General features: G+C 60.4%; 1 protein-coding gene across 4 annotated transcripts in view; it reads right to left on the bottom strand.

Annotated features, from left to right (window-relative positions):
- Positions 1-1271: 1271 nt before the first annotated feature.
- The window catches only part of POP4 (POP4 homolog, ribonuclease P/MRP subunit), a 32320-nt gene continuing 17814 nt past the window's right edge, over positions 1272-15777 (bottom strand). The window contains exons 1-8 of one of the 4 annotated variants that reach the window (XM_072749537.1): positions 8005-8235; positions 7772-7873; positions 7495-7547; positions 5736-5959; positions 4338-4415; positions 4120-4181; positions 2561-2662; positions 1272-1713 (exon numbers count right to left, since the gene is read on the bottom strand). In XM_072749537.1, the coding sequence (XP_072605638.1) occupies positions 1577-1713; positions 2561-2662; positions 4120-4181; positions 4338-4415; positions 5736-5959; positions 7495-7547; positions 7772-7873; positions 8005-8011 (765 nt within the window). In that variant the 5' untranslated portion in view covers positions 8012-8235 and the 3' untranslated portion in view covers positions 1272-1576. Of the gene's footprint in view, positions 1714-2560; positions 2663-4119; positions 4182-4337; positions 4416-5735; positions 5960-6762; positions 7011-7494; positions 7548-7771; positions 7874-8004; positions 8236-15777 lie in introns of those variants that run through there. The other 3 variants (XM_072749543.1, XM_072749555.1, XM_072749565.1) reach the window with 3 other exon arrangements.

Genomic DNA, 15777 nt, shown 5'->3' with positions numbered 1-15777 from the left:
CCCTAGGCCTCAGCCTCTCGGGGCGCTCCCTGAGAGCCAGTGTCCGCCTGGGCTGGGCCCTTGGAGGATGGCCGGTCCTCAGGGCACAGGACCCCAGGGCACCCTAGAAACAGGCAGGCGCCTTCTCCGCAGGCGTCCTTGGGGGAAGGGGACGGAAGCCCACAGAGGAAACGGCCGTTCACGCACAGACGTGAGTCTGCACCAAACAAGAGCGGGTTTCACGAGGCAAGTGGCACCACCACGTTTCTGTAAAGCAGCCGCATGTGCACCCCGGGGCGCCCTCCCCAGCGGAGGACTGGCACGCGCAGTGCGGTTAGGGAGTCACGGCGCCCCGGCCGTGGGCACCGGGCACAGGCAGGTGTCGCGAACGCCGCCGGCCCCAGCGGGAGCCCAGGTGGTAAAGGCCCACGTGACGCCCGCGGAGCAGCCTCCTCATCCCTGCGCTCAGACCCCAGCTCGGCAGCCCGCGGTGCCACAAGGCTGTTGGGGCAAGGCCCCGTGGGCCTGGACGCGGGCGACCCCGAGCCCTGGGAGGCGCCGAGGCAGCCCTTCCTGCTCGGCCAGTCCCAGTTCCCATTTCCCGTCCCAGGGGGTTTGTCCTCCCGGGCGGAGGCCCCGCGGGACCCAGGGACCACGCGTCCGGCCCTGCTGCTGCTCCCAGCCCGTGGTCTGCTGCGCGTTTGCGGCCAGGAATGTTTCTGGCCTCCCCCGGTTGGGGGCACACCGACTTCTCCCCGAAAGGGGCCACCGGTCCTGAGCGTGTGGCGCTCCGACCACGGCACACGGAGGCCGGCCCAACCCCGTCTCCACCCGGGCCTGCCCAGCTCTCCCTCCCAGAGCCGACCAGCCCACAGCCCCTCGCTCGTCCGCTTTCCCAGAACAGCAAAGGAAACCGCAGTTGGCCAGAGGTTGAGGGCGGGCGTGAGCTAAAGCAGCCACTGTCCTCGGGAACGGGCGCCCGAGGGCAGCCGTCTGCACCTGAAGCGGAGCCGCCAGCAGGCACAACCTTTCACCCGCAGCCTCTCAGCGCCTACGTGGATGTTTTACTACTACGTCAGCAATGGGTTCATCACAGAGCGCTCACGACACACAGAAAGGATGAAAAAGAAGTAAAACCCTACTACTGCCACCAGGCAGGTCGCCCTGTGCGGGTCCTGCCAGGCTCTTCTCCCCCGGGGGCGGGACGGACTCGTCGCCATCCAGACACACGCAGCCCCGTTTCCCTGCTCCGCAGCTCAGTGCAGGGTTTCTTTCCAGATGATGAATGGTTCTTTTTTTTTTTTTTTAAAGATTTTATTTATTTATTCATGAGAGACACACACAGAGAGAGGCAGAGGGAGAAGCAGGCTCCGTGCCTGGAGCCCGACGTGGGACTCGACCCCAGGACTCCAGGATCATGCCTGGACCAAAGGCAGGCGCCAAACCGCTGAGCCACCCAGAGACCCCCTGATGAATGGTTCCTAACTCTGGTGGTGACGCGCCGCGGTGGTCGAGAACCACAGCCACCTCGTGCAAGGAGGACACGTGGGTGGTCCCAGTCCTTGGGGCACACACAGTCGCCTCCGCAGCAAAGACCTCACAGGTCCACTGTTCCCTTTGCTTTGAATTTCTTTGCCGATCGTTCACTTGACCGGAGCTGGAATTTGCTTCCATAAATGTAGGAGATGAAACCATCGATTTCCACCGTGAACACGCAGTTTAGCTTGGGGATAACTGGAAGAAAAGGAGGAAAAAGGACAAAAAAGTCCCGACAGTGAAGGTCATGTTGGCGCATAACGTTATCCCTAAAACATCTCGTGAGAAGTGGGGACCCACAGAGCTTGGCAGGACCAGGACGGCAGGTGCTCTTGGCCATTGTTCAGATTTAAACACAATTTCATACGTAGCTTCTAGGGTCAAAGGCCCTACACCAAGTTCCCAGAAAAAGTGCCAGGAACGGGCACTCTTCTCACATAGTTTTCAGACGGGCTCGTGGCTCTACGCCCAGTGGGGACCCCAGACGCTACTTCCTGGGGTTTAAAACGAGACAAGAACATTCAGGGAAATGAAGGAAGCAGAGGGAAAAACCAAGCTGCAGAAGGAACAGCTCCCGGGGTGGTGCTGGCCTCAGGTCCGTGGGCAGGGGGCGTGGGCGTGCGCGTGCCAACACCCTGGAGCGTGAGCCTGCACTCGCTTCCGGGGCCCCAGGGTCACCAGCGGGCCCAGGTCTTGCAACTCCAGGGCAGGCGCTAGTTAAGCCTCCCTGTCTCTTTAGCTCCACCCTCCGGGGCAGCAGCCTCTGGGCAGGGACGCCCCAGCCATGGACACGGACCCCCGTGGCCGCACGCACACCAAGCGGCCCTTCCTGCGATCCCATCGGGCCGAGGCTGCTGGCCGCGCTCCCGGACGCCTGAGGGAGAGGCCCAGGGCAGGGTCAGGGGTGCTCTCCGCAGGTGCGGCTCGCAGTCGGCAGCGACCTGCAATCTGTGCTGACGGAGGCCAAACTGCCCCGAGAGGCCACGAGGACGGGGCTGACGAAGCGGGTGGCCGCGGGCCACGTCACCGAGACACATGCACTTACCTTTCAGGCGGTCTTCTTTGGTGATGATTTTGAAAAGGTGCTTCGTTTCCTGTAGGAGGATTCCCGTGACACCCACGTAGGAGGGGCATTTGGATTTTGTGACTGCGGAGAAAAGCACGTTCCAGGCCTGAGCGTCGGTGGTGCTGGGGGAGCCACAACCAGCGGGGTGGGGGCGGCTGGGGAAGGGCCGTCAGCGGGACAGGGCCCGAGCGATGAGAAGCAACGTCCCAACCCCCCCGCCTGTGGCTCCGCAGCCCATGGGCTGCCCTGATGCGGCGTCCCCCGGAGGGCCTGCGGCCACGGGGCCTGGGAGGGCCGAGGAGCCAAGAGGTCACGGGCGTGTCCAGCAGCACCGAGACCCAGAGGCGGCTGGGCGGGACCTGAAGGCGCACCTGCCCATCGTGGCCCTCCCGCCACCTCCCAAGCTCTGTCCACAACGGGATCCTGCCACAGGCTGTGGAGCAGCGCGGTGAACAGGCAGCCGGCCCCTCGCCTCTCCTGACCCGGGCCCTGTAGCCGGCGGACGTTCACGGAGCACCAGCTATGGGCCTGGCACCGCGGGAGGTCGGCGCCTGCGCGGCAGGGACCAAGGCTGTTGTGGGCTCTGCTCTCAAGGAGCAGGAGGGGAACGTGGGCCAAATCAGACAACTGATTTTCTCTGATCACGTAAGTGCCAGGGTAACGGAGACGGAGGTCAGCTCTAGTGATGGCAGGCCCCCGGGTCGTGACACCTGAGGAGGGACCTGAACACCGAGAAGCGGTCTGTGAACGCACAACCCTGGCACGGGGAGAGAACACGTGCAAGGGCCCCGAGGCGGGGCCAACCCTGGTGTGTGAGCAGCAGAAAGCAGGCGGCTGTGCTCAGACCGGTGCCTCTCAGACGCAGCAAGGAGGGAAACACGGCCTGAGCTCAGGGACAAGACCTTCCCTCTGGCTGCCTGCTGGGGGCCAAGCGGCGTGCCCGCAGGGAGGGGGTTAGGCTCGAGGCATCCAGAGGAGATGGTGCGGGCTCAGCTTCGGTGAGGACATGGGAGGGCTTGGTGCTGAGGCTCAGGAAAGAGAAAACGCAATCCCGCCTGGGGTTTGGGCCTGAACAGCCACGGTACGCACCGGTACCGAGAGCGGACATGGGGACGCCAGGGGCTGACGCGAGGAGGGGCGGAGCTGTTGTGGGATTGGAGGTTGTGGCGCCCTCTGGACCTGTGGGTGGCTTGGGGGGGGGAGGGCAGCTGGAGGAGTGAAGAGGCGAGGGAAGGGCTGCCCTGGGGAGGGGACTGCGAGCGGATCCTCGAAACTGCAGGGAAACGGACCCAAGGGACCCTGTGTTCTGTTCAGGGCTGGGGGCAGTGCCGGCAGCTGCTGTGCCCTCGGGGGGCAGGAGGTCCCGTGCGGAAGGGCGCACAAAGACCATTAGAGGATACAGAGTGGCCAGAACTGCTCACCTCCCACCCTCAATGCTGGTGATCGCGCGACAAGGAGCGTGTCTGACTCCGAGCAGAGCCGCGCGGCCACCGAGTGACGGCACGGGCGTGCGGGGACCACGCGCTTAGGCCAGTTACCTGAAATGAGAGCCCCGTGAAGGTCTGCCTTTAGCAGCTTGGCCTGAATCATCTGCGGCTGCCTGGGAGGTAAACAGAGGCCTCAGTATACGACCATCTGGAGTCCCGAAGGGAGCACACAGTCCGCAAACTTGTGCGGCCAGCTGGCCCCGAGGCCATTCGTGTGGTCGTAGGACTGGGGCTGTGCCAAAGGGCGAGGCTTCGGAAGAGCAACTCACGTGTCCGGCTTGAGACCGCCGCACAAGTCCCGGATGTACTGCTTCCAGAGCTCATGCAGAGGGAGGAAAAGACTGTACCTGCGGCAAAGTTAGAGAAGCAGAGTCAGGCAACGTGAGCTCGGGACGGAACATCGGAAGAGCCGGCGCGTAGCCTGAGGCCAAGGACTGCGAGCTGGGTCGGATCCCGGTGGTACAGTGGGGAACGTGACTACAATCAGGACTTCCGGCCCTGAACCTCTAGCGGTCCCGCTGCCAGAGCCCTCTCGAGGCCACGGCAGGAGGAAGCTGCCGGCCTCCTTGGCCCCGCCGTCCTTCCTGCCGGCCGGCTGCAGCCTGGACAGCTGGTGCCCAAGTGGATCCCACAGACCACGAGGCAACACGCGGATGCGGAGCAGCCAGGATGCACCCAGGGCGACACACCAGCCCCCGGGGGTGCTCACCCACACTTCCTTTCATGAGGGTTGTCTCGCTTAAGCGCTGCTGTGAGGTCGTGTGCTAAGAGCTGACCCCGGGGGGAGGCGGGGGGTACACGGGAGTTGCTGGCTGTCGTGCACGTCCCCACATAAGGTAACGGGTCTGTCTGGAAGGTGAGTGAGCAAGGGGCAGGCCCAAGGGGAGGGACCAGGTGAGGGCACCTCAAAGGCTTTTGTCTGGGGTCACGATGACTGGTCCCGGCGGCTCATGGGGAACCTGTTTCAGGAAACTGTGGTCAGACAAACGGGAACCTCAGGCTCTAACTCCGAGTGGGCTCTACTGGTGCAGACACCAGCCAGGAAAACGTGGGCAGCAGTGGCCCCTTCCTCCTCCTCCACCCGAAGCCCAGCTCTTTCTGCAAGAAGGGCCACGGACAAAGTGACTGACTTGGTCTCGAGGGACGTGGGCGGCTTTCTGGCTACCCAGCTTGGAGCCAAGTCTACACAGTCTGAGAACATGTGCACGCAGAACCGCGGCCAAGGAGGGATGCAGCGTGGGCTGGAGGGAGGAACCCCCCCCCCCAGAGGGACGCATCCTGCCCAGAAAGTTCTGGCTCCCGTGGGCAGCACCATCTCCGGCAGCAGAACCCCAGTGGAGGGCTCCGCCTAGGGCCACTGAAAGCTGTAAAGAGCAACGTGCAGATGCATCAGGTCCTCTTCCTCTAGGAAAGCTGACAGACAGACGGCCTGCTGCCAGGGTGCCAGGCTCACGTATGGTCCGGGCCTCAGCTACGGCGCAGACAGACGGACAGAGGCCAGACAGTACAACAGCCAGAGCCGCTCGGGCTTTCAAAGCCACGTGCAGGCAGGCTGCCCCCTGGTGGCCGATGCAGGAGGAGCGCCCCAGGCCCAGCAGGACCCAGAAGGTGGGGCTGCTGCAGGGGCACATGCAGGGAAGGCACACAGGCGGGGAAGGCGGGCACACCTCTGCTGCTCTGCTGTGATGTCAAAGAGGTGCAGCTCCCTCCTCTGCCTGGCGGACAGGCCTTTGGATCTTTTTCTCTTCTCTTTCCGTTTGCGGCGGGTGAAGTACTCCAGGACCACAGCCTTGCGTTGCAGCTGGTCCTCGCAAGCCTGCTGGCTCATGCGGGGCATGCTGCGCTTCAGGAAGGCTCTCACGAAGGCCTCGGCCTGCTGCGCTCCCGGAAGCTGCACGGGGACAAGGCGGCTTGCTGTCCACTGCTCTGGTTGGGGCAGCCCCAGACCCCGGGCCCCACTGCACCCCGCAGACGGGGTGCCTTCCTGATCACCCACCTCCCCGCCGGGCCTCACACAGCCTCTCATCTGCTCCGTGTCAGCTAACCCCAGCTGTCCCGATGCAAAAGTCACGTTCAAGTACAGACGCGTGACTGCCCCACAAAGCAGCCTCGTCAAAGTCCAACTTCCTACCCTACTTCTCTGAGGCATACTCTGGTATGGATTGAAAAACAAAAGAAAAAAACACCCCAATAACAACCAACCCCTTATATTTGGAATAAAACACTTCTCTGACTCTCGGCAGGGAGGAAAGGCTGAGACACGTACGACAACAGTATTCACTCAGTCACCGCGCGACAAACGCAAGCTCAGAGTAGAACCCAGCTACGCCCTGGAGCGTGAGACGATCCTAACACTTGGGAACAGGGCACCACGTGGTGCCCCGGAGTGGGCCGGGCCTCGGGGGGTAGGAATCGGGACGCTGTGTCCCTGTTGCCATCCTCCTGTCCGCCTGCGCGGGGCCCTGTGGACGCATCACGGCTGCTCGCTCAGTGGGCTCGCACTTCACCGGCAGAAAGGGGGTGCCGGGGCATCCCAGCCTCCCGTGCTCACTCTCTCCCACAGCACAGCGTCACCTGGTGTTGACCTAGCACAGGCTCTTCGGACTTGTGGGCATCAGAACTGCCACAGCTGTGCGCGATCCCGAGAGAACTCCTAACGTCACCGCCTCTCGGGGTGGGAGTTCCACTGCTCACCCGTCCTTCAGGCGCCTGTGTCCTGGGTCGGCCCCAGCCCCGGGGAGCACCGTCTTCCCGCGTCCTGCCTCTCGGCCGAGCCACTCCCTGAAGCCCCGATGCGCTAACCAGGCTGTACATACATGAGGCCGATGTGTCGGGCATCAAGCTCTCCCTAATGGAGAAGCAGGTGACACGGCCGTGAAGATGGGATCCACTTAGTCCTCAGGGCGCTCACAGCAAGGGTGGCAGCCGGCTTTGGGCTCTAACTAGGTTCGTTATCATTGTTATTATTACAGCGACAGGACAGTTATTTGCTTCCTTTAGGTACTCAAGTTGCCTTCCTTCAAGAAGAAACCAAATAAAGGTCAATCGGTCCTGTAGGACCTTGCGCTCACGTTGGGTCCCTCATTACGAGTCGCCAGTGGAGCTTCGGCCAAACTGACAAGGTGTGCGGGATCCCGGTGTCACCCATGAACCACACTCGTGAGGTGCCGGTTGCCTGGCCTCAAGGGTCAAGGGGCTCAGCAGCAGCATCAGGTGGGCCCGGCCCAGTGGCCCCGGCACAGCGGGAGAGCACACGGCCGGGGCGTCCCAGTTAACCCGGCGGGGGCGGAGAGGCCAGCGCCGACAGGGGCCATCACAGCAGCCGGCCTCGACCCGCCGAGCACGGCGCTGAGACGAGGACGAAGGCGCGGGAAGGACATGGACGCCCGGCGGCACCTTCCTGGGGCTCCCGCGCCCCGCGCCTACCTGCACCTCCAGCTCCTTCGCCTCTTTCTGGGAAAACGCTCGGTAGGTGGCACCTGCGGATTCAAGGAAACCAGAGAACAAGTGATCAGCTCCGGCCGGGAAGGCCCAGACCCGCGGCTTCTCTTTTCTTTTTTTTAAAGAGTTTGTTGATTCATGAGAGACACGAGAGGCAGAGGCGGGCCGGGGAGAAGCGGGCTCCCCGGGGACCCCCCGCGGGCCTCGATCCCGGGACCCGGGTCACGCCCCCAGCCCCGCCCCCCCGCGCCCCCAAACCGACGCGTTTCATGTCGTTCTGCTCCCGAACGACCCTCGGGAGTCGCTGTCATCCCGGGTGTGGGCGCGCACCGAGAACCCGGACCCGGGATGCGGACGCCAGCGCCTGCGCGGGCCGGTGGGGGAGGGGCCCGCCGTCAGCCCCGCCCCTCCCCCGCCCCGTCAGCCCCCGCCCCTCCCCCGCCGCGTGCAGCCCCCCCCTCCCCCCCCGCAGCGCCGGGCCAGCGCGTCCCGTACCCTTCATTCTCGGGTCCTCCCGGGCCGGGCTGGGGCGGCCCCGCGTCTCGGCCTCCGCGCCCCTCCGACCGCCGGGGGCTCCGCGGACCTCCCCGGCCCCGGCCCCGTCCCCGGCCCCGTCCCCGGCCCCGTCCCCGCGCCCCTCGGACGCCGCACCGCACGCTCCAGCCGGCAGCCGGGCTCGGGCGCGGGGCTCTGACGCGCCGCCTGGGACGTCACTGACGCGCGACCCCGCGGCCGCGCCTGCGCAGGAGGCCGGCCCCGCCCCGGAGGGCCCCGCGGGTCAGGGCGTGGGAGGCGGGGTCTGCGCGCGGGGCTCGGCGGGGGGCGGGGCGGGGGCTGGGGCGGGGCGTGGGGCTGGGGGAGCGGGTCGTGGGCGGGGGTTGGGGGGCGGGGGCTGGGGCTGGGGCGGGGCGTGGGGCTGGGGGAGCGGATCGTGGGCGGGGGTTTGGGGGCGGGTCGTGGGCGGGGTCTGGGGCGTGGTGTGGGCGTGGCTCTGTGGGCGGGGTCTTGGGGGCGGGGCGTGACCGGGGGCTGGGGGCGGGGCCGGGGCTCCGGGGGCTGGGCGTGGCTCCGGTGGGCGGGGTCTTGGGGCGGGGCGTGGGCGGGGCTCCGGGGGCGGCGTGGGGCGCGCGTGGGCTCCTTGGCCCTGGCCCTGGCCCTGGTGACCGGTTCCGAGGAGCGTCCCCGAGGCCAGGCCAGGCCGAAGCACGCGCCGCCCCAGCGCGTGTGGGGGCCGGTGCCCGCGTCCCTGTCTGGCGCCGCCCGCAGCTGCCGGTGCGTCGGGGACCCGGGGGCGCCCCGGCCTGAGCCCCGCCAGGCCAGCGCCATCAGCGGTCTCCGGCTTCGGCCGCCTCGGGGGGCCGCGTTCTGTGCCCAGGGCCGCCGCGTCGTGGACATCGGGTGCACCTCCCCGTGGAGCCTCTGCCCCCGTGCGGACCGCGGAGAAGCATGTCCTGGGGGTCTCGTCTGTGCCGCGCCGCGTGGGGGAGCCGAGGGGGTCCCGACCGCGGCCTTGGGCCCGAGCACAGACGCCCGCGGCTCCTGCGTGATGGGGCGTCCTGCGCGGCTGCACACACCTGCGCGGCTGCACACCCCTGTGAGGCTGCACACACCTGCGCGGCTGCACATATCTGTGAGGCTGCACACACCTGCGCGGCTGCACACCCTTGTGAGGCTGCACACACCTGCACGGCTGCACACACCTGCGCAGCTGCACACATCTGTGAGGCTGCACACACCTGCGCGGCTGCACACACCTGTGAGGCTGCACACACCTGCGCGGCTGCACACACCTGCGAGGCTGCACACACCTGCGCGGCTGCACACACCTGCACAGCTGCACACACCTGCACGGCTGCACACACCTGCACGGCCTGCTTCCGGGCAGTCGCGGTGAACCGAGCAGCGCGGGGGCTGCAGACTTGCTCGTGCCCCAGTGCAGCCTTCCTCTCGGGTGCTCATTCCTCCCTCCGGCCCAGGGCCAAGCCCCCACCTCCCTGGCCCGGCTCCGTCGTCATCCGCCTTCTGCCATGTCAGGCTCGCCCCGTCCCGGCCTCTCCTTGCTCAGACCACGCACGGACGAAGACTTGCGCACTGAGCAGAAGGCGTCGCTTCCTCACCCACCCTCTTGGTCCTGCCTGCCCTCGCTCCCCGTGTCCCCCCTTCTCTGCCAAGCTTCTGAAAGTCTGGCCTGTGCCACTTCTGCCCGTCTCATTCCCTCGCTCCCACTCGAGTCTTCTCTGGTGAAGGGGACCAGTCTTCCACGTTGGCAAAACCAGTGAAACAAGCATGTAGGGCCTATGGAAGGTCAAAGCCCAGGATGTGCCCACGGCGCGGGTGGCATTGTGCCGTGTAAGCCCCCCTGGTGCTGAACCCAGGGCCTCTGGGGCAAGGACACTGGGAGCCTTTAGTTTCTTAAGACTCTCCCTGCCCTGGTTTCCAGAACTTCATTCTCTGATGAGCTTCCTTCTACTGGTGTCTTTCTCCTCCTCCTACATCACAGTCTCTTTTGTGTGTGCTTTGTCCCTGGGGGTTTTATATTGACGACACCGTCCTGCCTCCACCACAAGCTCTTTCCCTTTGCCCTTGCGGTTTTACTTACTAGCTCTGTGTACTTGCTCCCAAATATTTATTTCTGGTCCCAACCTCCCCCATGAGGTAAGTGAGTTTCCAGGAAGAGAGAGGTCCATACAGAGCCCAGGGTTCTCCTCAAGATGAGGAGACGGAGTTGGAAAATCAGGGAGGCCAAAGTGACTGGCATTTTCAGGCAGCCTGCCAGAGGAGGGGTGGGGTGGGGGGTGAAGCGAGAGAGCTCGGAAGGGAAGGAGGGAGAGGGAGCCCCTGGAGTCCTCACGTTCCACTCAAGTCAGTCACGCATGGGAGGAAAATTCTTGAGGCATCTGAAAGTGCTTCTGAAAAGGAGCAGGTAGAAAAAAATCTCTGGACTCCTACGGGCGGGAATAAGTCTTGCTCCCAACAGCAAACATGGAAAAACCTTGTAATGCCCTGTGTGCGAAAATACTCAGGACTCCACAATTTACACGAAATGGACTGATTTCCTGAAAGACACAAACTACGAATGCCTAGTCATGAAAAAAATTAGATGACCCAAATGTATCTATGAAAGAAGATAAATGTATAATTTAAAACCTTTGCCCAGGGTACCTGCCTGGTTCAGTCAGTAAAGTGCGTGACGCTTGATCCTGGGGGCATGAGGTCAAGCCGTATGTTGGGCGTGAAGCCTACTCAAAACGAAACACAGTGAACAGACAACCACCACCACCCCCAACAACAACAACTTCTCATTAAAAATATTCTACGCCCTGGTGTCTTTAGTATAGAAGTCTACCGATCACTGAAGAAGAAATAGAGTCAATTCAATCCAAACTCTACTAGAAACATGAAGATGAGGGAAGAGTTCCTAATTTATTCCAAGGCCAGCATTACCTTTAATTTGAAACCAGAAAAGACAAAAGAGTGGAGGAAGGCACATTAAAATTTCTCATGCACATTAGATGTGAACATTCTTTTTTAAAAAAGATTTTATTTATTTATTAATGAGAGGCGCAGTAGAAAGAGAGAGAGAGGCAGAGACACAGGCAGAGGGAGAAGCAGGCTCCGTGCAGGAAGCCCGACATGGGACTCGATCCTGGGTCTCCAGGATCACACCCTGGGCCGAAGGCAGACGCTAAACCACTGAGCTACCCAGGACGCCCAGATGTGAACGTTCTTAAGATTTTAGCAACTTGGATCCAACGAAACATAAAGAATATATCACAGCCAAGTGGCACTTACTGTAGGAACACAACCACAGTTTAACATTTGAAAATAAATCAATGTAGTCATTTTTAAGAAAAAGGAAAATCCTATAATCTCAGTAGATGTAGAAACTAATTTGACATAATCCAACATCCAAACATGGCAAACTTGTCAAAAAAATAGTATTCATGCTAAAAATACATGGTAATCTAGGAATAGAATACAATTTTGTCATGGTGATAGTTTCTGTGAAAAACCTGCTAACATCATCCTTAATGGTGAAAGGGGAAGCACTTTTCCCATAAGATCAGGAACAAGACAAGTACATTCATTCTTACCACTTTCATTCACTTCTATGCTGGAGGCGGTAGTTGGTGCAATAAGACATGAAAAGAAAAAAGCCAGCATATATTTCGCAAAGGTAAACCCTATGAATTTGCTGACAGTATCCACCTAAGTAGAAAATTATAAGGAATCTACAAAAAACAGCTATTGAACTTATACAGGGGGTTTAATAGGGTTGCAAGAAAAAGATCAACGTGAACGAGCACATTGCATTTCCTTAAACTAGCAACAGTGAGAAATTTAAAGTTAAAACCACTCACTTTATGATAGCATCAGAAGTTCTAACCACCGACAGATAAATTTGGTAAAAGATGTGCAAGTCCTGTAGACTGACACCCAGAAGACACTGCTGAGAGAAATTAGGGACTCGCAGAAACAAGGGGACGTAGGCCACGTTCATGGGTCAGAAGACTCAATATTGTCAAGCTGTCAATTCTCTTCAACTTGATCTATGGATTTCACGTTATGTCCACGAAAATCCTAGATGTGTTTTGTAGAAACGGACACGTTAATTAAAAATGTATACGCGGGATCCCTGGGTGGCGCAGTGGTTTGGCGCCTGCCTTTGGCCCAGGGCGCGATCCTGGAGACCTGGGATCGAAGCCCACGTCAGGCTCCCGGTGCATGGAGCCTGTTTCTCCCTCTGCCTGTATCTCTGCCTCTCTCTCTCTGTGACTATCCTAAATAAATAAAAATTAAAAAAAAATGTATACGCAAGTGCGAAGGTCCTAGGGTCGCCTACATGATTTGGAAAGGAAGAATCCAGTTGGAAAACCTGCACTAAGTAGAAAGGGAGCACGTGCGTTGCCAGCTGCGCTTGGAGCTTTATGGCCTGGAGCTTTATGGCCAGGTGTGGAGCCGATCGTCCACCCGTATCTCATTGCCAAGCTTGAGTCCGTCTGTGCACACACTGGGTGTTGGGCAGCTGATCTCCTTGGGTCTCTTTCATCTACCACACCCCCCTCTCCCCAACCATCTGGGATTTGGCTCACAGACCACACCCACAACCTTCTGTGGGATGTGCTGGAGCCCCAGAGCCGCCTCCTTGTGAGCGGAGAGTATCTTCTCACGTGGAGCAGCCCATAGACAGGAGGGCCCGCCGTAGGGGAAGAAGCCCTTTCCATCTCTGCCTTGAGGCAGGTCAAACTCTGGGGTGTAAGGGATCGTTCGGAGCCTCCCAAGGGTCCGCCCCAATGTGCGGCCCACTGGGAATCCGCCCTTGCCGTCTTCTCCCTTCTCCTCCTGCTTCCCTGCCACCCCTCACTGGCTTCTTCAGAAGCTCGTTCTCAACAAGTCGGCCACACCCAAGGGAAGCAAGTGCTGGCGGGGACCTAGTGGCCTCGCTGCCCCTTTCCTTTCCTCCCGCTCTGTCCTTTAGGGATTCGGGGCTAGGCTTCCTGTTTTGGAAGAAACCTCCTCCAGGTGTCTCCATCAGCGAGTTCTGCTGACACGCGGGCCTCCTTCAGGAGACCAGCTGCCTTGTGCTCAGAAAGGAGCCACGTTCACCTGGTGTCCCTGCCGCTCATGCAGCCTGGCGACAGACACGGTAGCTGCTGGATGACCCAGCATTCCTGGACTTCCATCTCCTCGTGAGGTTCTGCTCTAAGGGAGCATAAGGCGCCACCTGAGGACGTTGTGTTCTCTGCTGCCTCCCTGACGTGGACGGTTGGGATATCCCAGAGGGCAGCTGGGGGGAAGCTGGATCCTTGCTGCTGTTCTTGGTCCAGTTTCCGGAACCCTGGGCTTTGCGTGAAAACCTTCCTTCCCCCGTGTCCCCGCCTGATGACAGCTCCCACGTTACACACTCTGGTGCTCTGCGATTAGGCAATAATGCGATTGGAACTAATGCCGCAGAGATGATGGTCTGCGGGGCCTGTTCATAAAGCTGCTTCTACAGTATTAAGCTTGATGTGGAGAAAGAGTAAACAGACCTATTTCTTTTTTCCCCTTTTCTTCTGTTTTACATTAAAAGGAATTGGTCTCAAAGCGGTTGTGGGTTTTATGAGTCCTCACGTCTGCTCAGCCTGTTGCTTTTGGGCCGAGACGCATCAGAGGAGCCTTCCCCTGGGATCCGTGTCTGCCGTGCAGCTGGGCAGGCTCTGCAGGCAGATCACGTCCTCGCACCTTGGGCAGCCCCTCGGATGCTTTGCCAAGCTGGTTCCCAGGGACCTGGTGACGCGGCCTCGTACCCTCCTCCCTTCCCCCTCCTGGGTCGCCTGTGGGTGGGGAGGCAGCGCAGCGTAGGAGGGCCCATCAGAGCAGCTTAGCCCTCAAACTTCTTTGCTTCAGCCCCTTTAGGAGCGTTCTGAGGGCGGCCATCCCTTTTAGGCCTGCAAGGCCTAGAGCTTTCACACAGCTGTCAGAGGCTGCGGAGGGCAGAGGCAGGATCAAATCGTAAATGGGTATAAAAAGTCTGGATTGCATCTCCCAGGAAATTATTCAAAAAATTCATAGAATCATTTGAAAATCTGGACCACAAAGGCATTCCTAAGAGGCAATTACATAGCAATATAAGGCTTTCTTAGGAACGAGGAAAGTCTCACATATACATCCTAACCTTACATCTAAAGGAGCTGGAGAAGGAACAGCAAACACAACAGGAGAAGAGAATTAATAAAGATTAGTGCGGAAACAATGATATAGACAGCGAAGGACGGTGGAACAGATCAAGGGTTCCACCGTTCAGAGAAGAGACGGCTTCCCAGGGGAATTGCACCAAACATTTAAAGAAGAACAAATGCATATTCTTCTGAAGCTGTTTCAAAGAATAAAAATGGAAGGAAAACTTCCAAACTTGTTTTATGAGGCCAGCATGACCTCGATCCCCAAACCAAAGGCCCCACCAAAATGGAGAATTACACACCAATATCTCTGATGAACAAGGATGTAAAAATTCTCAGCAAGACACTAACCAATAGGAACTAACAATACCTTGGATGGATTATTCATCACAACCAAGTGGGATGTATTCCTGGGCTGCAAAGGTGGTTCAACCGATCAACGCGATAGATCACATTAATAAAGGAAAAGACAAGAACCATACGATCTTCCCAACTGACGCAGAAAAAGCATTTTATAAAATAAGGCAACCTTTCTTGATGAAAACACTCCAGAGTGTGGGGTTAGAGGGAACATATCTCAATATCACCCAAACCATGTATTAAAAACCCCACAGTGAACATCGTTCTCAGTGGGCAAAAACTGAGAGTCTCCCCCCTGAGATCAGGAACACGAGGGATGTTGATTCTCACCTCTGTGGTTCAACACAGTACTAGAAGGCCCAGCCTCTGCAATCAGCCAACAAAAAGGAAAGAAAAGGCATCCAAATTGTCAAAGAAGAGCTCACTCTCACTCCTCCCAGATGACATGATTCTCTAGGTGGAAAACCCAAAAGACTCCACCCCAGAATTGCTAGAGGTCATATAGGAATTCAGCAATGTGGCAGGATACGACATCACTGCGTGATCTGGCTCAGAGGACTGAAGGGCTCTGGCCCGCAGGACACCTTCCCTTTGCCACCCCCCCCCCCAATCCTCGCAGATCCACACACACGAGGGTCCGCGGGGGCTTCCTGCAGGCCCGGCGCTCTCTGGCCAGGCTGTGCCCTGTGGCTCCCTGCTTGCCGGGGAGGGGGGTGGCAGAGCGGCGCCCTCCCCTGCCCGCAGCAGAGGCCCCGGGGCCTTCGTCCCGGGGAAGCAGCGGGCTCCCCACCCGGCGCTGGGAGTGGGGCACGGGGTGCCCGCCGCGTCCGTGCTCCCTGCGCCGCGCCCTTGCCCGGTGCTCCCCGGCGTCACTGGACGCGGCTTTGCTCCCACCGCGTGGCCTGTCGTCTGCGAGGTTCCTGGAGATGTTCTGAGGAGCTCGCTCCACGGAAATGCCTGGCTCCCGCGGGCCACCCCGCCCCCGCCGGCCCAGCAGGGCCCCCACCCGGGCCACAAAGGCCTCCGCCCCCCAGGCAGGTGCCCCCCCGCCTGCGGGTCTCGGTCGGGCTGGCTCCCCAGTGGGCTCCGCGGCCAAGCCTGAGGGCAGCTGCCAAGGGAACCCCCGTGGCGGGTCCTGCGTAGGCAGGGGGACGGGGAGCGGCCGTGGCCAGAGCAGGGCCTGGGGGACACGGCGCCCCTCGCATCGCTGACGTCCCGACCCACGGAAGCTGCACAGACGCCGCCT

Source organism: Vulpes vulpes, chromosome 1 (genome assembly GCF_048418805.1).
Source record: "Vulpes vulpes isolate BD-2025 chromosome 1, VulVul3, whole genome shotgun sequence".
In the NCBI taxonomy this organism is placed as follows: Eukaryota; Metazoa; Chordata; class Mammalia; order Carnivora; family Canidae; genus Vulpes; species Vulpes vulpes.
This window is presented reverse-complemented; position numbering and strand designations above follow the sequence as displayed.